Here is a 24,640-nt window from a genome sequence, read left to right as displayed (position 1 = left end):
TCATGGCAAGCACCTCTTTTACGTTTATGTGCTTGCATCTGCCCTTACTGTCTCATAAACTTTGCACTTTTATACCTCCTGAAACTGCTCCCCAAAAAAAGTCTGAGGCATCTGAGGTGAGTGCTATGGAACAGGGAAGAAGAGGAGGCCGGGATTTAGGGAAATCTGTTGTCTTCACCAAGTCACTTCTCTTCTGACAAATCCCAGCACTGTGATCTAAAAGGACAAGGGGTGCTTTTGCTGGGTCCAAAGAGACTTCACATACCACCGCAACTTTTCTCATGTGGAATCTTGCAAGGGATATCATGAGTATTCCCTTGCAGTGATCAAAGTCTGAGAAGAAAAGCTCTAAAAGTAGATCTATATATGCATTTTTCCTGTGGAAGAAAAACTCTTTGAACTCTGGTGTATAGCTGACATCCCAAAACACAATTCTGTCAGGAGGAGTCAAGAAAGACTTCTGAATGTTCTCTTGGAATCCCAGCTTGTGCAAGAGCTCTCGCACCCAAGAAAGAGATTCTGTACACTTTGAAAAAGACTACAAACATAAGCAAGTCATCTAAATGTGGGAAAATGTGAATACCGTGTAACCTTCAATAAGGTATAACTAGAGCTAGACACTTTGTGAATATGTTTGTTGCAGTGTAAAGTCCAAAGGGTAAGGCAGAGAAGTGATAATGTGATCTGGACATACAAAACCTTAAGAAGTATCTAATGTCTGGATTAATAGGAATGTAATGATGAGCATCATTTAAATCTAGTGTTACCAGGAAACTTGAATGAGGAAGAAGAGGTAACAGACTGTGATGTGACAATTCTGAATTTGGACAGTATCACAAACAGGTTTAGGAAAGAACAAACCAGAACTGGTCTCCAAGTGTTTTCATTGTTTGGCACCGAAAATATCCTTAAATAAATACCCTTTCCTACCTGGGAAGGAGGAAAGTACAGTTGTGTACACTTACCATAAATGTAGAAGTTCGAGTGCATTCACTGTTGCAGTCATTACTTTTGGGGTTATCTGCTTGCAGTCAGCCTGATTAACAAAGTGTTGGGTCCTGCATCGGTTGCTGTCCCTTCTTCCATGACGTCTGGAGGTCAGGGGTATAAAACATGCAGCCGACGCCATTACATCAGTTTTTCTTTCCCCAGATGTCAGGTGCTCCCCTAATGGGTAGCAATTAAATCTATAATACAAGGATATACCTCCAACAGAAAAGCAAATGCACCAAAAAGCTTTTTGAGCAAAGTAAATGAGAGCAGAGGTATAGCCAAAAGAAGAAAGGGGGCTGGAGGGAGGGTAACCAGGACTGCAACAGTGAATACACTCGAACATCTACATTTATGGTAAGTGTACACAACCGTACTATGTTCTTCGTGTTTCACTGTTGCAGTCATTACATTTGGGTAGATTTCCAAAGCTAAGGTTGGGAGGAGGAATTTAAATAGAATTAGGTCCAGCTATAAGGCCCTGCAAGACTGCAGTGGCAAAACCAGCTCTGGATTTAGAGAAAATTGGCAAATGATGATGCTTGGTGAAAGTATGTACAGAACTCAAGGTAGCAGCTTCTAGAATGTCCCTTGTAGGGATGCCCCTGAGAAAGGCTTGTAGAGGTAGATGCAGCCCTGGTTGATTGGGGTCTGATGCCCTGTGGGGGAAGTTTTCCATGGTGCTTATAGCAGAAATGAATGCAGTGGCCTATCCATTTTGAAATGGTTTGCTTAGAAATAGCTTTCCCCTCTGTCCCTGCAGCAAATGCCACCAGCAGTTGTTCGGATTTCCTTTGAGGTTTAGTCCTTTCCAAGTAGAATCTAAGTTGTCTGTGCACATCTAAGGAGTACAGTATCTGTTCCCCTTTGTTCTGTGGGTTAGGAAAGAAGGGAGGCAAATGAATGGACTGATTAAGAGCCACACTGGATACCACCTTGGGCATGAAGGAGGGATTGGTTCCAAGGGACACCCTATACGCATGAAAGATGATGAAAGGCTTCACTGCCATAATGGCCTGTAACTCAGATACCCTTCTTGCAGAGGTGATTGCTAAAAGGAAAGCTGTATTCTAAGAAAGGAATTTTAAATCTGCAGTAGCAGCTGGCTTGAAAGGATGAAGAGTGAGTTTCTCCAAGACAAAGTTAAGGTCCCAGGCTGGAGTTGGAGCTCTCCTCGGTGGCCTTATATTTTGGCCCCTCTGAGGAACTGCTTGAGCAGTGGGTGAGAGAAGAGGGGCGGGGCTCAGTGCTATAATGAGCTGAAATGGCTGAGGCATGAATTTTGATGGAGGAAAAGGACAAGCCCTTATGAAGCATCTCAGTCAAATATTGTAGAATCTGAGGTAAATTGGGCACTGATGCACCCATCCCTTGAGATTGGTTACATGTACAAAATCTTTTCCATTTTGCAGCATAACATTTTCTAGTCCTAGGCCTCCTAGCCTCTAAAATGATATCCATCACTGATTTACTGAGGCGTGGAAAAGAAGAGATTAGGTAATTAGCCAGGCTGCTAGGTTCAGGGTTTGCAGCTGAGGGTGCAGAATCTGGTTCCCCTGCTGAGACAAAAGGGAAGGAGTCTGAGGAAGGTGCCATGGGGCCAAGCGTGACACACTGCACAGGAGTGGGTACCAGTGTTGGCATAGCCAGTCTGGTGCAACTAAAATTGCCCTTGCCTTGTCCTGTTTGATATTTAGTAGTACCTTGGAGAGCAGAGGCAGAAGAGGAAAGGCATAAACTGATAGGTTTTTCCAGCTGAAGGATAGAGCTAGTTTGTGGGGAATCCTTGTGCAAAATTTGTCCAATTGATGGTTCTGGGAGGAGGCAAACAGGTCTATATCTGGGCTCCCCCATTTGCTTGTCAACATGTTGAAAATCCTTGGTTCCAGTTTCCACTCGTGTGGGTCCATGAGGATTCTGCTTAGTCCATCTACCAGTGTATTTAGTTTTCCTGGCAGGAATTGAGCTTGTAGATTCACTTGGTAGCTCAAGTCTGTGTTCCACAATGCCATGGCTAGTCTGCAGAGGGGGTAAGAGTGTGTACCCTCCTGCTTGTTTATGTACCACATGACCGTGGTGTTGTCTGTCTTTACCATTAGTTGTCCTGGAAGAATGTGGTCCTTGAAGGCTGTCAGAGCATTCTGTACAGCTAACATTTCCTTTTGATTTATGTGTAGGTGCATTTGGCTTGGGTTCCATTTTCCCTGAATGCACTTCCCTGCCAGATGAGCCCCCCCATGCATAGTCTGATGAGTCTGTTGTTAAGGTTTGGGTGGCAGGGGGTAGTCTGAATGGTAGTCCCTTGTTTTGGTGGCAGGCCTCTGCCCACCAAAGGAACTCTAGGCGTAGACAAGGTATGATAGGAATCATAGCTTCTAGATCCTGTGAATGCTGACAACATAGGCTTTTGAGATACCACTGCAGTTTCCTCATATGCAGCCTTGCATGTAGAATTAGAAGAATGCAGGAGGCCATGAACCCCAAGACCTACAGTATTTGCCTTGCAGATAACTGGGTTTTGGTGGCCACCTGTTTGAAGTAGGTTGTCAAATGAGTCAGTTTCTCTGGCGTGAGGAAACCCATCTGGGAAGTTGTATTCAAGCTTGCTCCCAGGAATATAATTTGTTGACAGGGTACAAGGTGTGATTTCTTTTCATTTATGGTGTACCCCAGACAAGTCAGTACCCTTTGAACAAAGGACAGATGATTCAAAAGAATGTTCTGGCTTTCTGCCTGAATTAGACAATCATCCAGGTATGGATATATTTGAATATTTCTTTGCCTGCAGAATGCAATGACTGGAGCTAGGCACTTTGTGAATACCCTGGGCGCAGTAGATAAGCCAAAGGGTAGTGCAGAGAACTGATAGTGTATGTCGCCTGCTTTGAAGCGTAGGTATCTTCTGCAAGACCCCCTGATAGGGATGTGCAGGTATGCTTCTTTTAAGTCTAGTGTTGCCAACCATGCATCTTTGGCTAGCATAGGAAGCAGCTGGTGAAGAGTCAGCATCTTGAATTTTTGGAATCACCAGAAAGGTATTTAGAGTAGAAAGGTCCAGGATAGGACGCCATGTGTTGCCTTTTCTGGGTACCAGAAAAAAATCTCAAATAGAAACCTTGTCCCCTTTCCTCTTCTGGTACCAAATGAATAGCCCCCATGCTTAAGATAGAGAGTACTTGATTTTGGGCCTCTGCCCACTGATTTAGGGATAGATCTGGCCACCTGCTTGGTGTTGGTAAGATGTGGAAGTAAAATCTGTATCCTTGGGACACTATATTTAAAACCCATTTGTCCTGGGTAATGAGTTCCCAGTTTTTGGCCTACAGACCAATCTTTCCACCTAAAGGGGCACTAGGATGAGAAGTCCTTGGAAGTTTTAAAAGCAAGTCATTGAGATCGTTTTCCATGGGGGAAGTCTTACTACTCCCTGATTTGGGTGCGGAAACCCCCCACTGCTTAGTCTTGTGTGTCCCCTAGGACTGAAACCTGGGGTTTCTGCTGTGTCTGGGTTTGACTTGAAAAATCTTTAACAGTTTGCATAGATTTAGCTTTATCTTCCATCTTTTTAAGAACTTCCTCTGCCTTGTTGCCAAACAGGCGGTCCTGATTTAAGGGAGCATCCAACAATTTAGCTTTAACATGATCAGACAAAGATTGCTCCTTAAGCCACGCATGCCTTCTGAGCACAGATCCAGTAACAGAAGCCCTGCAAGAGGCCTCTAATGAATCAAATCCACATTGCAAAGTATGTTTTCCAACCTGTTCAGCAGAATGCATATTAAATTCTGTAATTCTTTAATTTCCGCACAGTCAGGAATCAACATCATTTTCTGTTTAAGCAATCCAATAACATGTTGCTGACACTTTAACATATGAAACAGGTAGTTTAAAGCCCTAATGGCCAAGGCTGCAGAAGTGTAAAGCTTCTTACCCCACATCTATCCAGCGCCCTGGAGTCTCTATCAGAAGGGGTAGGATTTTTAGCAGTAGAAGCCTTAATGCCATTGGGTCCCTGTGAAATAGTCTCTGGATCCGCAATAGGATTTTTAAAAAGGAACTTGTGTGAATCAGGAACACTGTAATATCTGTCAGGTTTTCTGGGAGCAGGAGGCAAAGAATCAGGGGACAAACTAGATTCCGAAAAAGCATCATCAACAATGTCTAGTACAGGAGGAATAGCTAAAGGCCTATGCAGAGGCAGGAGTAAAAAATCCCTCTTTTTTGAATCAGAAAAATCCTGGCTTTCCCAGTGGAAATGCTCCCTTAGAGTATGTAAGGTTTCACCAAAAGAAAAATCCTCTGGAGGGGAAGCAGAGGGAATAGAGTCCTCTGCATCAGAATCCTCATAAGTGGATAAGGGTAAATCCAGATCATCAGAAGAATCAGAATAAACAGAATCCTAATCAGAAGATTCATAATCAACTTCAGTCCTAGGCCTCTTAGAAGGGGGAGGTTGGCTTCCCCTGATTAGAGTTATAAGATCTTCAGCCATTCTTATCATTTGTTTTTTAGGCATAGAGGCCTGAGCATGCAGCCTCGGCGTCGTTTTTTTGGCATGGTTTGAGAATTAGGCCTAAATGAAGAAGGAGGCATCAGTTTAATATGCAAGTCCGTAGGCCTGAATACACCCTCAGAAGCCAGTGCCTGCACAGCGGCTCCGGACCCATCCAAGGTAGAAACATCTGCGGGTTCCCTAGTTGAAGCATCTTGCGGCATACCAGACTCCGAATGGTCTCAAGAGAGGCCTGCGAATCAGAAGTAGTGGGTATCAGGAGCTGCAAAAGCACCTGAGTACCGGCGAACTGGCGACTGGCTTAGGAGAAGTGTCGTCTGCAGTTTTGGACCTCAGCGGCCTGTCGCTGTCTTCATCTTTGTGTTTTTTCGAAATCCTGGCAGTCGGATGGCTAACTGACGACATTTCTGGATAATTAAACCGAGAACCAAAATATTTAGAGGCAAAAATATACCGACGACGGATAATGCGCTGATTAAATAAAGCACAAAACCGACAGCAAGGTACGTCGTGGTCAGGGCCTAGGCAAGGAATACAGTATGAATGAAAATTTTTATGGGGTATTTGCTTTCCACAAGTAATGTGATTATTAACTTTTTCTGACATCGGTAAGGAGCAAGAAAAAGTTTCCCCAATGGGGTACTTAGTTTTAGTTGAAGACTTCGGTTCTGAAACTCGAAAACGAAAATTTCAGGATTCGGCCGACCGGCACTTGCAAACTGCTTCTGCTTCAGGCACCACACTGCAAGAAAGACTGATGTAATGGCACTGGCTGCATGTATTATACCCCTGACAACCTGACGTCATGGAAGAAAGGCCAGCAACCAACGCAGGACCCAAGACTTTGTTAATCGGGCCGAGTGAGGGCTACTGCAAGCAGATAACCCCAAATGTAATGACTGCAACAGTGAAACACGAAGAACATCTCATTTACCACTCCCTGGGAAAGCAGTGATGAAGGACAGAAGGAAACAAAGAGTCTGGTCTGCAGGATGAGGAATTACCCCCTAGAAAGGAGGAATCTTTTCCCATCTGTATCCTTGATGAATGACCTTCGGAACCCATTCGTCTGAAAGTATCTGTTCCAAAAGAGAAAAGTGGGGATTCACACTTTCTGGAAGGACAATGAGGCTGCCTAGTTTGGGGGGGGGGGGGTCTCTTAAATAGTCATTCTGACTTACTGGACCGTCCGTGGCTTTGGGAATTTCCAGGATTTTTCTTGGAAACCCCCTTGCCATTTTTTCTTAAAGGTTTGTTTACCTGCATTTTATTGAAACTGACTGTTTTGTTTCTTACCAAAATTGGGTGGGGAATTAGGCAATCCTCCTATTTTATCACATTTTTATATCACCTCTGCAGTACAGGGGCCAAAGACTAAATCTCTATCCAAAGGAGAATTTAAAATCTCATTTTTATCACCATCTGGGGAATTCTGAGCACAGCCACAGAAACTTCCTCAAAACAGTACCAATGGCTATAACCCTTGGTATAAACAGAGTCATACACATACACTCTATACAATGAGTACTGACTTCAACAACAAAAAACATTAAATTATTTAAAGCAGATTTTCCTCAAAACATTCCTCTCACTTTTAGAACTAGTCAGGAGAAACCTTAACATATGAGCCTGACAATTCAAAATTCTGAAAATCAAAGTTGCAAAAGCATACAAATTTCCCTCCATACTTGTCAGCAATCTTTCATTCTTTACCAGAAATAGTAGGACTGGAAATAACTACAGCTATAACTGCTGTATCAGGTTTGGGAAGGGTGTATAAACACTTAAAAGGCTAAGAAATTGTATACATTCTATGCCTTTTTTACAGGCAGCTGGCTGACTGCTAGAAAAATTGCAGACAGTAATACACACATCCTGCAACTCTGAAAGAATAGGAGGAATGGATGTACGTTCTGGAAATTCCTTCTGTAACTGCTAAGTATTTTTCATGGACTGAGAAACCTAACTGTTCTCCAACTGAAAACACTAGCACATATTAGAACTGGTCTCAGATAGAGAGATTCCCCCAAAGGGAGAGTCAGAAACAGCTTTCTTCTGTGACTGAATCAGAACTAAACATTTGACAACATTAACATAACACTGATGATCCCCAGGGGAAGCAGAATGTATGAAAATACCACTGTCGTTACTGGGCCTTGATGCAAAGAAAGCATTTAAGAGTAAACCAGGAATTTAAGAGAAGGACAATGCAAGCATTTGCATTCCCTCATAAAATTATAAGGTTGATTAAGAGTTTATATCTCTTACACTCTCTAGATGTGCACAGACAGCTCAGATTCTATCTAGACAAGACTAAATCCTTCAGAAAGTCTGACCAATTGCTGGTTAACTTTCAGGGGCAAAGCCATCTCCAAGCAAACCATTTCCAAATGGATAGGACACTGCATCCATTTCTGCTACAAACAGCATGGAAAGCCTCCCCCCAAGGGGGTCAGGGCACACTCCACCAGAGCAGCCTCCACCTCTGCAGCTTTCCTCAGAAGAGTCCCCAACAAGGACATCCTGGAAGCTGCCACCTGGACATCTGTTCCCACTTTTACCTGCCTCTATTCTCCAAATCCAGGGCAGGGTTTGCCTCTGCAGTCTTGCAGGGCATCCTAGCCAGCCCCTAGTTTCCTTCACTGACTCCACCCATTTCCTCAGTTTTGGGAATCAACCCAAATGTGATGACTGCAACAGTGAAACACAAAGGGCATAGTACAGTTGTGTACACTTACCATAAATGTAGATGTTCGAGTGTACTCACTGTTGCAGTCCTGGTTTCCCTCCCTCTCTCCCCCTTTCTTCTCTTTCTCCTTTTGTTACCATTCTTCCTTATTGCTCTCCTTTCCTTACAAGGGACATATTGGTATTTATTTTCCACTGGTGGGGTTCTTCCACCAGAGCCTGGCCTCCTACTTGGGGGCTCCTGACAGGTTAGGGCAAGAAAAACTGATGTAATGGTGTTGGCTGCCTTACTTTACACTACTGATTACCTGACGTCAGTCCTCAAGCAACAACAACTGATGCAGAAATACTAAGTCTCTGGTATTCGGGCCAGTCGAGGGCTACCCTGGCAGGGATAACCCAAATGTGATGACTGCAACAGTGAAACACGAAGAACATCTACAATTATGTCAATATGGTTTGTGATGTATAACTATTGCAACTAAGATTGTCAATATGATTTACTTCCATTTATATAAATGCATGATTGCCTATATCATAAGTGATAATTTAACAAAGATGTTTCTTATTTAAAAAAAGCATTATGGACATTAAAGAGGGAAAGCAGACAGAGTGGGATGAGGCCAAGATGAAGTTTGGACTGCACGCGAGAGGCTGCCTTCTCTACCAGGGATTGATATCAGAACACAGGCAAAGAGAAAGGGATAGGGGAGTCCTAAGTGAAAGACCTACTCTTGTAGAGTTTTTTAGCCAAATTTGGAACAGAACATGACATTAAAAATTAGATTAGTAGTAGAGTAAATGAAATATTGCACAGAAATAAGAATAAATCAAAGGAAGTTAATAAAGACTGGGAAGAGAGAATGGAAAAGCAATTTACAAGGGAACAATGGAAGGACATATGTACGTATCCCAAGTATGTAACCATGTACAGAAGGTTTAGGATTTATGCTTGGAAATATCTATATCCCAAGCAGACTTCAATTAATTTTTTCAACAATTAACTGGGAATTTTATTTGGGGGGTAACAATTTGGCAGAGTTTAGAAACTCCCTACAGAGTACTCTGAAAGAAATATTGGAGAAGCAAATGGCTGTAAGGAAAAGATTCTTTTGAGATGGGACATGGGATTGGAATCACCTAGACACAGTAAGGCTTTAAATTGTTTTACTCTCTTGGCTGACAAAAAAAGCAATTACTAGAAAATGGAAATCAAAATCTAAACAAACTACATTTGAAGTTGCGAATACAGTAAATGAGATAAAAGAACTGGTAAGAGTGATCTTTAGAAAAGGGAAGGCAAATTACATAGAAATAAATGGAATTTGTGATAACAATACATGCAGAATAATGTTCAGTAAGTGTGAGGTTTGAGGAGAATTGAATGATTTATGTAATGCTGGACTGAGACGCGGTTGTACAGAAAAAAATCTGTAATTTACAATGTGTTTAGATAGAAAATGTTAATATAGTTTTTCTTCTCTGTTAGTATACATTTGCCTGTCTTAAGTGATAATTTAAGAACCTCGACTATGCAGCAAACAGCAACTGTATAAAACAAAAACTCATGTTGTGGTATAAACCTGGAAAATTTGCAACAGCTCCAAGTAAGGAATATTGAATAAAGTTTAATGTACCAAAAGCATACAATCCATAAAAAGATTTTTAAAAAGGTCAAGTGCTTTTGTCCACTTTTATCTGGGACTTCATCAGAACCACAAAAATAACCCACTCCTCAACATTTACAGAAGTTAAAACAGTCATATGACACCATCAGCTGATACTAGTGCTAATTAATTAACCAACATTTTAAACACTTCAAACAATTATCCTCAACAATTAAAAATAATCAGCTGCCTTAAACAGCCTAATGTTATAAAGAACTTATATAAAAAATATATTGCACAAAATAATTAAAACACAGCAAAAACATTGTGTAGAAACTAGTGGGTTATTTTTGTGGTTCTGATGAAGTCCCAGATAACAGGGGATGAAAGCACTTGACCTTTTTAAAAATCTTTTTATGGACTGTATGCTTTTGGTACATTAAACTTTATTCAATATTCCTTACTGAAGCCTTTGCTATTTTTCCAGGATTTTACCACAACATGAACTTAAGTGATAATTTAATAAAGGTGTTAAAAAAATTTACTTTGCAAAGTCAACTACGCTTGTTGCAAGGGACATCAGACTTCTATTTCTGGAATGGCTATATAAAGGAGAGCAAGTGTATTAGTAGCAGACAATTGCTGACTGTGCAATATGTACTCTTCTGAAGAGCGATATCCCACTTCAGAATAAGGGAGTCATGCCATCTGTGTTAATCCAAAGCACTCCTCTGAAAACATGTCGTACAAACAAACAGAGAAAATAATGCATTTAACTGTTCAACCCAATTAAATGTTCTCATATCTGGTCACATTAGGTCACTATGAATCGGAAATGTATGATGTTACATGTGTAACTACCTAGTTTTGCTACCTGGTATTACTGCACAGGAGAGCTACCTCATTTCATTCCATAAGCTTCTCTTGGCTACTCAAGTATACCTACATTTTAGGCAGTATAAGCTTCTGCTTTAGCAATGTCATACAATGTTACTGCTACTAAAGGCTCACCATAATCCAAGGGTGTGAAATATACAAAGTGGACCCTAACAAGCTAGTTAAAATTTGATGAATTAAGCCTGGTAAATTTGTCTGTGTCTGTTTCTATGCGGTAGAGTTGTGGTACACTGGGTTCAGGCAGTAGTGACAACTCTTGCCACTGCATATACCTTAGTTGGGTATAATTCTGTGTTGTGGTACGGTTTCACTTTTGAGGTCTTGGGTTGAATTACTCAGTTATCAGCTGGCTTAATATAGTGGTTTTACAAACAAGTCCTTGGTGTTGGAAGCTTGCAGTTTTGGCACTCTCTTTTTCATCAACACATTAAGATCTTAATATAGACGTGGAGTAACTAAAGAGCATAACATATGCAAGCATGGTAGGTTTCTCAAATCACATATGACCACTTCAAGACTATATCAATATCTACGATGTGCATTAAGTATTGTTTATACTGCAACAGCTGCCTTCATTTCACATGAAGGTAATCTAATTAACAACTGTATATGTAATACCTGTTCATGCAATTACTGAACGTGTGTTTAAAAATGTACACAATATATTGGAGTTTTTCTTCTCGGGCCTCTACTGAAAAAAGTTTTTTTTCTAAACGTATATATATATATATATATATCTGTGTGTGTGTGTGTGTGTGGAGAGTCAACTGGATGTTCATTTATGATGAAACATATACAACATTATACTTGATATCTGCACTAGTTTACTAAAAGATAATGCCCAAACTTAGCATTCCATCTGGGAATGCACATGTATAACTCACGAGTGGCAATACTGATCAAAAAGAATTTTCCCTTTCAGGTGGTGCAAGCAAGGGAATTCACAGATAAATGGTAGATTTACAACTGTTGAGTTTATAAGTCCTATATTATCCTGTCCCTTGATTTTAATCCCTGTTTTATGCACCTTGACTCAAAAGATCTTATATTTGCTCTTTCACAATATGTCTATATCTGATTAATATGACATAACACAAGTGGGGACCGGAATTTGACTCTAAGTCTACCCTTACATAAACAGGGTACCATATCACTGTAGGATAAATTTGACATTTTATTACTGCAGGTCTTTATGAACGTAGATACAGCTTTTTGATCCCAATCAGGCACTATAACCTCAGAGTTAACTTTACTTTTTTCACCTTCTTATCAGTTTTGGTTTAGGTGAGATTTTTTTCCTAATCTCCATAAATTAAACAGCCTTGCATTTTCCATTCAGTCCTTGCATTATCTCTAAATTGATATTTTCTCCAGAACTCTTTTTTTTCCTAACTGAAGGCAAAATCCATAACTTCTGAACCAACATGACATAATGGGACAGATTATCTCCAATTCAAACATTTTTCTCTGACTAACTGGATGACAATATTCCCCCTGATATTTCACAGGACGCATTCGGATTATTTTTAAAAAGGCATAGTTAGAAAACAACATTTATTTGAAAGATACTACCGCTCCAGTGGGGTGGAGGGATAAAGCTGTGACTACGAATCAGCTGACTCGAGTTCGATTAGCACCTCCAGCAACTGACAGAGCAGCAAGAGGAAGGGGTGTGTCCATCCTATGGGAAGGGTGGTATGTGGGAATCTCCTGACAACAATCCCTGGTGGAGGCTAGGGACATTGCCACAGGAGGAATGGTCAATGGGTGGCAGAGGACCAAGCTGAGCTGCTGTGGAGGAGAGGCAATACACTGCAAGCGCACATTGCATGCCTACCCAGGGACCATACCATGTAGCATCAAAGGAGCGGGGGACAGGGTAGGCCAAGTAAGACCCTTCCCCGGATGGAAGCTCAGACATGCCGTCCCATTGCCTTTGATCCATGACCAGCCCCAACAAATTACCAGAATAAGTCTGGATGGCAATGGATTAGCTGTTAGACCCAGAGTGGACAGGTCACAAGGGCTGGGCCAGTAAAAATGAAGAAACTATAGGAGGAAAAAGGCAAAAAAAAAATGATTGTTTGTTAGTGCCTTAAGAAATACTTCTGAACTCAGTATGATTCCTTAGTCAAAGCCTAGCACCAACTTAACTCTATACATGCATCTATCTAAACTGTTCTTAGAACACACACTGCATCTACAAATATGAAATGAGATGCTAACCCATCTTTGATACTTATGAGTCTAGTAAAAGTAAATCATTGTTCAAATAATAATGCCTCAAGTAACGAAAATGGAAACCTTTGTACTCACTATCAAGGTATTTTGTCAGCTTTTTGATACTTGTGTTGAAACACTATGCACAAAAGTTGGAAATACCATCATCAATATTTTTGATGGCATTTTACTGTATTTTATGAATCTTAACTGCTCCGTGTGTGTTGGAAATTATTAATTACTACAACAGAGCATTCATTTCTAAAATCAGTTTGGGAAAATGTGGTTTCTCTCTAGTAATTAAAGGTCCCTTTTTAGCTTCAACCATAAATACCTCAATAAACACACCAAAATACTTTGGGATTACATATAAAGTGGATATTCATTCTTTTATCTGTACAAGCCTCAGATATAAGCAGGGGAAAACAGATCTAGAAAACCTGAATAAATTAAAATTTGGACTTTTTGTAAGGTCATCAATCAAAATGTATTTTTGCAGTAATGCAGTTTCACATATCATGAGACTTTTTTCAAGTTAGTAAAAAAAAAGGCTGTAGAATTCTAAACGAAAAATAGTAGCCCAGAATAAGTCTTAAAAATATTTTGGATTCCAAAGATGAAGATGGCCTTAAACTTCTGAATCACAAACTTATCTTACACTCTTTCAAGAATTCTCAACTTATTTGCTATATCTTGTCAGTTTGGTCCATCTTTAAGCAATACACTGTTACACACTACAATCGCAATATAATTAATCTACAAACTAGGTATGTCATATAAATCTATTCCTTTTATAGATAAATATTAGAGGCATTTAATGACACTTATTTCAAACATCAACAAACAAACCCAATCTTGTCAGTTAACCACTAAGTGTTGAACTTACTGAACTGACCTATAATCAAAGACTTTTGCATGCCTTATTTGCTAGAAGATGGTGCTTTAACTTCTAATTCTATTTTAAGAGAATACTGTATTCTCATTAGCAGTTCACTTACATCAATCTGATATGAATCAGTTTCTAAGAATTGAAGACTATTTACATATGATGTTGGGAAATGGGAACTTGTCTTTTTCTGGTTTGTTATAAAAAAGAACCACCACTTACTTACCCTTTCTATACAACTGAGTCTCAAAATCATCTTATTATTCAGATTACATTATTTCCAAAATTTTTGGTGCAATGCAAAAGCTGTCATTACCTGACTCTGTGTTATGTGGGGAAAAACATAACTGAAGACTTGCTTCAAATCTTTTTTGGTTTTACATCTCTACTCAACCAATACAGGACTTTCTGTTAAAGTTTAATAAACTATTTAATAAACAGCAAAACAGACTGTAATTCATTCATATTTATATAGTACAAAGCCAAAGGAGACCGTTATTTACTTTAATCTTAGCATGGGTCAATCTGTCATTATTAAACGCTAGTTAAAAGGGAAGAAATGTATTCAAATATCAGTACCTTTACTGATGATGTTCTAACTTCTTGGAAATTTTCTCAAAAATTTATGAGAAATTTAGAAAGATTTTCTAATATACAAAACATCTCAGTGTGTTATACTACAAATAACTATTCCAAGAGAGTATTTTATTTGCTTTTGTAAACAGTACTTGGTGGCATATGTTGTCATCAATGCTATTTCTCTATACCTCATGATCTCAATTAGCTGGGTTTAACTGGGGCTTTGTGCTTGTAGTACTGCTGCTATTCTTTTGCCCAAGGGATTATATTCTATTATGATATAAACCAAATGGAAAAAAAAATGACAAAAAATGCATTGCTGTATTCTTTGGGAAGTCATCTACTCCTACAAACTACCACACTGACAATATGTCCCTAAGGGGGTGACCCAGTTGTTTGAAATTTGCGAACCTATGTGTGCAGCGTCCAGTTGGCCAAAATGTGCCCACTATCATAAGAGACACCTTCTATATTGCACAACTTACAAGCAAAGGGATTGTGTCAAAATTTGGTCCCCCTTTACTCAGCCCTCATTACGCCAACCATTGAGTATAATGACCTGTTTGGCATGCATCTATCCAGACACATGCAAAACTGGAGCACCCACAGAGTTACCTTACTAAAGGGATACCAGGCTTAAACAATATGTCTGACATGGATGGCTTCAAAGTTCTGTCACTATACTCTGTATCCTACAGACTGTTACAAGATAGCCTGTGTCTGGCATACAAGGTATCCTCTGACCATATACTGATGGATGTACTGCACATCAGCAAGTCAAATGGCACCAGAAATACTCAGCTAAGGGATCTAAACTAACCACCCATGTCTATTGTCAATAGCAACTTAGTTCTATGGATGTGAAGCCAAAAATTTACCCCAGGATTGCCCCCTGTACTACTAATGGACAAAGGCAGCTCCTAAATGTTTTATCTAGTGAACATAGGGTGGTAATCCCAGTGTAACACCAAATGGAATAGGCTAATTCAAGCACTAAAAAATAAATTGGCTATGTTTACAAAGGGCCTGCAAGGGCAACTAGCCTAGTACTTACCCATGAACCTATAAACATTTACATTAATGTTTTATGTTGCGTTAGCCAGGTAGTGTATGCCTTTGTTTGCTATGCTTATTTTGCTATAATGAAACTGACTACTTACCATGCAAAACTAACATTTATGTGGATTTAATTTATTTAACTAATTTACTTTATTTACTATTTATTCTCCAGATAGGTGGGCTGGCCCATTGATCATTTTCAGCTATGAGGCAGGCTCAGTGTGCAACAGTAAATATATAATACAAATTAAGCATAAAAATAAGTACATAAGTAGGCTAAGCAAGTCATAGCATACAAAGTCTAAGTACTAGTACATTGGCAATATACAGCAGCCATCAACAAGTACAAAAGCAGTGGCAAAAATAAAAGTTATATACATGACTGGAAAACACCTCAGATGATATATTGAGCAACACCTAAGGATTCAGGTACAAAGACATTAATATGTCTAATACTGACAGCTTGAACGGTTTCCTGGTATTAACCACCGTCTTGATAGCAGTTGATTGGGCGATCTTAAAATGTTCGTTAAGAGCATTTTTTAAAGACCTGCAGTATATCTTCGGTTTTTAATACCATGGGCAGGTGGTTCCAGATGGCAGGACCTTGTGTAGAGAATGCTCTTTCCCCAACAAAGATTTGAAGTGTACATAAGCGACGGAAATGCTGTTACTTTGGGATCTTCTCAGTATTTACTTTTGGTGCCAAAGTAGGATTTCCATTTTCAAAGGAGGTAGGTAGCTCAAGTTTAAGATTCTGAAAATTCGAGTGCCAAGAATAAAGGTTGACATATACATTACTGCTAGTCACTTGGTGTCATTAAGCAGGTTGCAGTGACATACAAAAGAATCTACTACAAGAATGAATCTTAATATTTTGTTTTGTGTGATTTGCTATCTCTGAGTGTTGAAAGAGAAATACAGAGCCAGCAATGGTGCACTATATTCAAGTTTTGGAAGTAGAATATTTTTGGCAATGACAGTCTGGCCAATGGATGAAAAAAGATGTGCGATTCTGGACCACAGGTTTAGTTCTGCTAAAATTTTAGTACTGATTTTATCTGTGTGAGTGGCAGAGTGATGGGTCGAGTGTAATACCAACGTATTTCTGCTCCAAGACAATGAGAATGGAGTTGCCTTAGTAGTCCTTCAAAAGAAAGGGGGAGGGAGAAGTCATTGTGAGTAATTCAAAACACAGAATTTACTATCAAGACGCTATCTACAGAGATCAATTAAATTGTTTTGTAATTTAATCTGTAGGTCTTAATGTGTTTTGTTAGCTTCAAGGAAAAGAAAATCATCAGAAACATAACGATTCTGAGATGCGGAGGTTCACAGAGAAGATCAGTGAGAGAGGGAAAATAGCAAAGGGCCTACTACTACTGAGTCTTGGGAGACTGGTGTTAAGTATTGCAATGACAATGAATAATTTACTGTAGTAAATTTGAAAAGTTATATCCATCAGATAATTCTGGAACCCTGCTACTGTATTATCCCAGAAGTTTAATTTTTGTATTTTACCAAAGTAAAAGCTCATGACTTACAGTTTCAAAAGCTCGGATTATATCAATAATCATACCAGCAACAATGAGCCAATAATTTGTGTTCTTGTAAATTATTATGATATGTTTAAAAAATAAAACACTGTGCCAAAAGTGAGTTGAAGATTAAAGATATGAGGGAGGGCTTTGGCTATTTTCTCTGCTGCTATTCAGAGGAAAGCTTGATGAAGCTTACTGAATTTAGATCCTGAGGAGTTTAACTTTAGCAGCAGTGCTTTAGTTTATTTGACTGAGATGTGAGAAAAGTAGAATGGCAGCGAATTTTTAACCGAAAAAACTATTCACAAACAAATCAAAAAAATTAACCACGAGTGTTCGGAACAGGAAAGAATCACAAAGCAACATAAAATAACTTAAGCACTATCGTTCTATTTACATGTAGAATGAAAGCACTTAAATTATTTTGCATTACGGCAGTGAATGATGCCAGGTGGTAATACTGTATGGAAGAGGTGGTCTCGGGTAATTGACAGGATGGCGGTGAAGCCTGAATACTTTCAGTAAGATCTGGTAAAAAATACAGAAGACAGTAGAAAATGCTGGTATTCTACAATAAAGTTTTCTTTAAGTGGAAGAACATTATAAACTCTGGAGTCATTAATGCCACCAATAATCTCTTTCTTTCTTTCCAAAACAGCTTTGGTTTTAATATAGTAAGCAATTTACTTTTGTCTAAAATACAAGGTTTTTGCAGTTTATGTAGTTATTCTTGTGGAATTCCTCAGGTTGTGGAAATTTTGATGCAACTGTTCATTAAACATGCCTGGCTTCCAGGCCTTCCAGGCATAGTCTGTAAACTTAATTTATGCTTTGATACCATCTGATAGCCAGGGGCATATCTGAGCTCTGAGTCTCCTCCGGCTGACTGCACAGAATATCCTTGAATGCAAATGAAAATATCAAAGTGCAAAAGAGCAGTACAGGGTTCACCAGTAAATAACATTAGGGTAGGAGTTAAGGAGTGGTTGTTTTACAGCTAGGAAAGATCTACCAGTAATAATCTGTAGATGTTTCTTGACTGTTCTAAAAGACCAATTGGGCAGCAAAGAGCAGTGATCACGTTGGTTATTTTTAAGAATGCCAATCTGTAAGTGCCTACGTTAGATGACAGCTATGTGGAGATCTAGAGCTGAATTATTCCTATGCGTGTGAATATGGCCTTGTATTAACCTGTGGTGCAGCGGTAGCATTGTTGCCTCACAGCAAGAGGCTCTCCCATTTGATTCTCAGCTGGAGAGCCTTCTGTGTGGAGTCTGCATGTCCTCCCTGTGGTCGAGTGGCGTTCGAAAGACATGCGTGAATGGGCGTGCCTTCGTTGAAGGCTGGGCGTCGGGCTGGCACCTCGGCACCATAAAAATCTACTGCCAATCATTAGCAGTCCGGAGTTCCGCTGTGGCGACCCCTAACCGGGAAAAGCCGAAAGAACAACAACAACATTAACCTGTATTACCAGCATTTTGTGCAGTCAATATTGCAATATTGTACTTCTACAACTTTGTGAAGCATTTCTGATAACCTTAGTGCTTTACATTACCATAAAATTTTGTTTTGTATGACCCTGTTGTATCAGAATTCCATGTGGTCAATACTGTACTAGTTTCATCTTGTAAAGTTTTTCTGATAACTTTCTTGCTTTATTATATAACAGAAAATGTGATTTTTAAAAGAAATAAAATGAGTTCTCTGATCAAATCTGTCACATACTTCATAGTATTCCTTCGGGTAACTAGAAATCAAGCTACAAACTTCAAGTGCTAATCCTGCTGGAGGTGCAACTTGTGCCCACAGGACTCAACACTTTTTCAAAACAAAATGCTTTTATCCAATTCTAGCAAAAAATCAGAAACTCTGATACGGACACACACACAAGAAAGAAATGTAAAAACTAAATTAGCAATAACTGTGATATAACTGCAGCAAACAAACATTCTGCGTTCAAAGTAATTCAACAGGAAAAGTTAAATGCAGACCCAGGAGAGCACTCTTACACACACACACACACACACACACACACACACACACGTATATAATGAATTGGAAGGCTCTCAATAAATGAGTTTCCATAAGGGAGTCTTTGTGAATAAGTGGAATCAAAGCGCAATAATTCCACCCAAAAATAGCTCAAAGTAAACTCCACAAAGCTTGGGGCCATTTTGTCTTGCTAGTGTGACAAGCTTCCAACAAGGTCAGGTGGACAGTTGTAATGCACTAGAAGTTATAGGCAGAGCAGAGAAAATAAAGCCTGGGAAAGCTGGTATTACAGTCCTTGTGGTTCATGAGGCTCAACCTGATTATGTTACATACACACGTCTAGTAAACATATACATAATACATACATATAAAAAATATATACACAAACATATGGACATATGTGTATAATACAGAGACATCGAATTATGGCAGTCCCACTTCCTGAAGGACAGCAGGGCATAAGCTTTACAAATGAATGTATTAGCACTGTATTTGACAACATGATGATTTAATCACCCATGGATGATAACAGATCCAAAATAAATGTTTGTGATTCATATGCTGCAGAACTACAAGGTGAGAGAAAACAGCATAACACATCCAAGTAGTTTTATTTACCTGCAAGAAACTCTCCACATACTGCAGCAAATATAAGCCACAGTCACTGCTGTTGTCTTGTTTGGGAACCCGGGGAACACAGCCTTTCATGTTTTGTGCATTGAACTTCCGTGGCGCATTCCTTTTAACCTCCCACTCAATCTGCAAGTATCTGAAATAAGACATACTAAAATCTGAATTCAAATCAAGAAGGCCACCATTATCTCAACAGTCTCTCTTAAAAATGATGTGGGCAGTCAAGATATTGTTTTGCAATTTTTAAAGTATACTTAAAATACCACAAAGCAAAGTTATCCATAAATAGAATCCACAGCCTTTAATTGGGGATATTTCCCATCACTTTTTTTTAAACAAACCAGTATAATTCCAGAATTACATCCATTTAAGTATTTTGCAAAAGTTAGCATTTCTTAACCAGATAATCCAATGAAGACTGCATTGATATTGATGTGGACTATTACTAAATGTTTTGAATACTGAGAGTGCTTTGTTTCGGCTTACTTCTGTACTTAAATACAACAGCAAAACTGATGTGAACTCCATTTGATAAATCATAACCATCCATGGAATTCCATGATTTTTTCATGAAATTTTTTTTTATTTTATTTATGGTAAAGTAGTAACCTTGCTATTTAAAGATTTTCAAAACAGGCAGTCAATGTTATGTTGAAGGCTCAAGAATATCAAAGAAGCTAGAAATTACAGCTGTGCAAGCAAACTTGCTCTAACAGATCATCGTTATAGTAGCCTAATCTGTACTGGTTCTATCTTGCTAGAGATATGACCACTGGTTACCTTTCAAAGCTTCGGGGCACCTTCCATGCATCCTAGCCTCTGTGGGGCTTGAGAACAGCCTCATAAAAAATAACAGTTATGGTATCAAAAGCTTTCTTGTCTGAACATGGGAGGCTAGATACCTGAAAAGCAAATGTTAGGAAATCAAAATAAAACAGATATACAAATGGAAAGATATATATATATATATATATATATATACACACACACACACACACACACACACACACACACACACACACACACACACACACACACACACACACACACACACACAAAACAGTTGATCACTATTGCAGTAGCCTAAAATGTATGGGTAAATTACCAAAGCTTTGAATTATAAAGTTATAAAGGGAGGTGGAAGGAATTTAAGAATCCGAGAGCTCCTGGAGAATGGTCACAGAAAGCCTGTTCTGGACCTGGAAAAGGAATCCATTTTATAATATCTGTGAAATCACATATGGAGGATCAAGCTACTTCCTACAGAATACTTCTAGAACCCAACCCTTTCCATAAAGACTCTGATGAAGCCAAGACCTTGGCAGTAACTTGACCCTGTCTACAATTGCCTTGCTGTGATGGGTACAAGAAAAGGTAATTACATGGGTCATTTATTTGAAAATAGCCTGCTTTGACACAGTTGTCCTTTCTTACCTCCAAAAAAAACAAATAAGTGATCAGATTATTCTGACAAGATATTATCTGAATTGTATGTGACCATCTATGGTATGGAATATCCTTTCCTCCTTATTTCTGGATTTTAGAAAGAAGAAAGGGAGATGGGTAGCTGGCCTCAAATTAAATTCAGCTATCACTTTAGGCATGAATGATGGTTTAGTACTTAAGGAAATGCTATATTTGTGGAATATGAGATAAGGTTGACACACAAAGGACTTCCAACTCCGATACCCTTCTTGCAGAGGTCACAGCAATAAACACCGTTTTTCATGTGAAGAGCCTCAGGTTAGCCTGATGAGTTTTGTTCAACTGCAGGAAGATGATTTCTCCAAGACAAAATTAGTATCCCAAGGACGAGCCACCTGCTTCCTAAGAGGCAGCACCTCCTTCAAAAACATTTTCATACAAGATTGCTTTGAAACAGGGGGATACATATGCAGATGTGCTGAAATGGTCAATAAATGTACCTTGAAAGAGGGTGAAGGGGATAGTAACAGACACAGTGTTGAACCAAAGAAGCAATACCCATGAAAAGGTCCTGGCTCTTGTCTTGGCACCAATTAGAAATTCTTTTCCATTTACTAATATATGACTTACTAGTTGCACTTTTTTTTTCTTGCAATACCAGCTGCACATCCTTGGAAAATAGGAGGCTAAAAGGTATTAATATTCCATCATCCAGGCAGTTAGCTGTAGTTGTTTAGGGGTGGGATGCATCAAACACCCCCTTGTTTTGTATAAGTACAGTTTGTGAGGAAGCTCTGTTGCCTGGGCCAGAAGGGAGCCACGAGAATGATCTTTGGAGAGTCCATCTCAACTACAATTACAGTGATAAATAGTAAAAAAGTAAACAGAAGCATTCCTGTCCAAAGAAAAGAAAAGTAAAGAAAAAGCATCTCTTTTCCAGGCCTTCTTGCATGGAGTCCTGCAGAATTTTGTCAACTAACTAGTTTGCTGTGACTGGAGGAAAAAAGATCTGAGTTGTTCCCAGGAGCTGGACCAATTCTTAGAACCCCCCCCCCCCCCCGAGTCAGTTTACATTAGTGAGGGTCAGTCCTGATCCTGCACATCTCGTCTGTCACATTTTGCTCTAATGATATGTAAGATACCTGAAAAATGAGATTGTGCTGGAAAGCTATACTCCAGACTACCATGGCTAGTTTGCCCAAAGGGTAGGATCTGGGCCCCACATTTATGTACCACATCATTGCAGCGTTGTCTGTAAACACTTTTATTAGTCTTGGAGACCACACATGACTGAGTGTTGACAGCATTTGAAAATGGTGGTTACATAGGAGAGCCTTGCAAACCAACAAAGATTACATGGAATGTTTGCATAAGACCAAACTAGTCCTACAAAGGGATACAGGCACAACAAATGAAAACTCTTGAATGTGAAGAAAAAGTGCATAAGGTTGGTAACGGAGTTCCAGCCCTGGTTAATTAATAAATAAAAGATACATACATACTGCTGCAGTGACAATTCATGAAGATCAAGAATTCAATTTCAGTGCAATAATAAGCAACTGCAACACAGATGATACAACTGCATATATATCTTATAGAAAGTAAGTTACAAAGAAGAACAGTAACCGTATAACCCAAGTCCAAATCTAGTCTGGCACTTTAACATAGAAAACTATAGCTAGGAGCGTCCAATAAGCTTCATCAAACAGTCCTAGGATTGATTTCCTCAGTCTTGCCTTGCAAACTACACAAGTCTGAGCTGCTCCTAAAGAGACTCTGTGCTACTGGCCTTCATCATCATCATCAAGATCAACCCCCTTTATTCATTTATTTCTTCATGACGTTGGGGTGTCGCATCAAATGACACCACCAGTCCTGATTTATTGCCACTCTCCTATCTTCCTCAACAGCCATACTGTTGCAGGTCTTGTCTTCTCCCGGATGTCATTTCCTATTGCATTCTTCCAATCTTTCCCAAATCATCACCTTTCCGGCACGTGCCCAAACTACCATAATCTGTTCTCCTTGACCTTCTCTGCAATTGGAGCTACTTTGGCTTCTGCTCTGCCATTACCATTTCTTCATCTGTCCCACAATCTGCATCCTACCAACAATCTCAGGCACTTCATCCCCATTCACCTCTAGCTTCCTCAACTGTTCTGCCTTCACTGTCCAGGTTTCTGGTTGCAGCATTGTTATGTACACCTTACTTTTCAGCTTCTTTGGCATTCTTCTGTCCCACACTACCACAGCAATTTGTGCCAGTTGGGTGCAGCTCCTCTAAGTCTAACTTTGACCTCCTCACTCAGACTTCCCTTCTCCCTGGTCACCCCTTCCAGATTTGATGCTGTTAACCTATTCCACTATTTTCCCTTTTATCTCAAGTTTCAGCTTCTTTGAATTTCCCCTAATTGCTGCTATGGCAACTGTAATTTTGTACTCTTGTTTCAACCTATGTGCTGTCAGTTTTACATTCCATTTCCCTATCATTGATTGAAGTTGCTTTTCAGAGTCTGCTTATAATTCCAAATCATTTGCATATTGCAGCTTTGTTGATCTATACCCTCCAGCGTGTTTGCTGATGTAATCCCTCACCAATGTGAACAGCAGTTGGCTCAAAGCTAAAGCCTGATGCACACCATCTCCCACTGGGAACCTCTTTATGAGTAGGAACACTGTTCTCACTTGCATCTTAGGCTCTTGGTATATACCATGAACATACCATGAACTAATTCTACCAATGTTTCTGGGGTTTTAAAGCATTGCAGCACTTCCCAAATCAGCTTTCTTGGGATCTTGTCATATACTTTCTCCAAGTCTAAGAATGCACAGTTAAAGTGTTTCCTCATCATTAGTCTATTCTCCACTCTCTCTCTCACTGCAAACAATGGGTCAGCTATGCTGCATCCTGATATGAATCCACACTGCTCATCTCCCCATCTTATTTTTTACTGCTTTGCACATTTATCAATCACCCTATCAAATACTTTCATGCACTGAGACAGGAGTCTAATACCTTCAGACTGCCCACATTTGTGAATGTCTCCCTTTTTTTCCTTGCCCACTGGCACTAGAACACTTACTCGTCAGTCATCTGGGATATGCCTTTCTCTCCAAACTGTACGAGTACCCACAGGAGCATTTTCTACCCTACCTCACCCAAGATTTTAATTATACTTGCCTTATCTTCATCTGAGCCTGCTGCTTTCCTTGACTTCATTTTCCTTAGTGGTTTGCACATTTTTTCTAGGATGGGCACTTCTTTCTCTTTCACTGTACACTGTACATGGAGCAGTACAGCTTCTAGAGGGTCTTCTTCATTCACAAGCTGCTGGAAGTACTCCTGCCATCTACCTTTCATGTCCTGTGAGCTGGTGAGCAGGTTGTTGAAGTCATCTCTTACAAATGGTGTCTGATGACAATCTTCTTTATTTTTTCTGTCTTCGCCATGCAACCCGCAATGTCAATTTTCAGAGGTTGGTCAGTTCATCTGATATCTTGTTCTTTTCTACAGTGACTGCTCACTTAGCCTCTTTGCTAGCCAACCAGTATTCCTCCTTTATCTAGTCTCTTTTATACCTCCCACTTTTTCCTGCACTCCTTTCTTTTG

The 24,640-nt window shown here is 39.6% G+C and overlaps 1 protein-coding gene across 3 annotated transcripts in view; it reads right to left on the bottom strand.

Annotated features, from left to right (window-relative positions):
* Nucleotides 1-24,640, bottom strand: part of SENP7 (SUMO specific peptidase 7) — a 2,310,641-nt gene that overhangs the window by 15,558 nt on the left and 2,270,443 nt on the right. For all 3 annotated transcript variants that reach the window (XM_044071599.1, XM_044071598.1, XM_044071600.1), the window contains exon 23: nt 19,591-19,741. In XM_044071599.1, coding sequence (XP_043927534.1) covers nt 19,591-19,741 — 151 coding nt within the window. The remainder of the gene's footprint in view (nt 1-19,590; nt 19,742-24,640) is intronic.

This window comes from Protopterus annectens, chromosome 5.part0 (assembly GCF_019279795.1).
Source record: "Protopterus annectens isolate FY-2018-M chromosome 5.part0, PAN1.0, whole genome shotgun sequence".
NCBI classification, from domain to species: domain Eukaryota; kingdom Metazoa; phylum Chordata; order Ceratodontiformes; family Protopteridae; genus Protopterus; species Protopterus annectens.
Note: the sequence above shows the minus strand (reverse complement) of the source record. Positions and strands in the feature narration are given on the sequence as shown.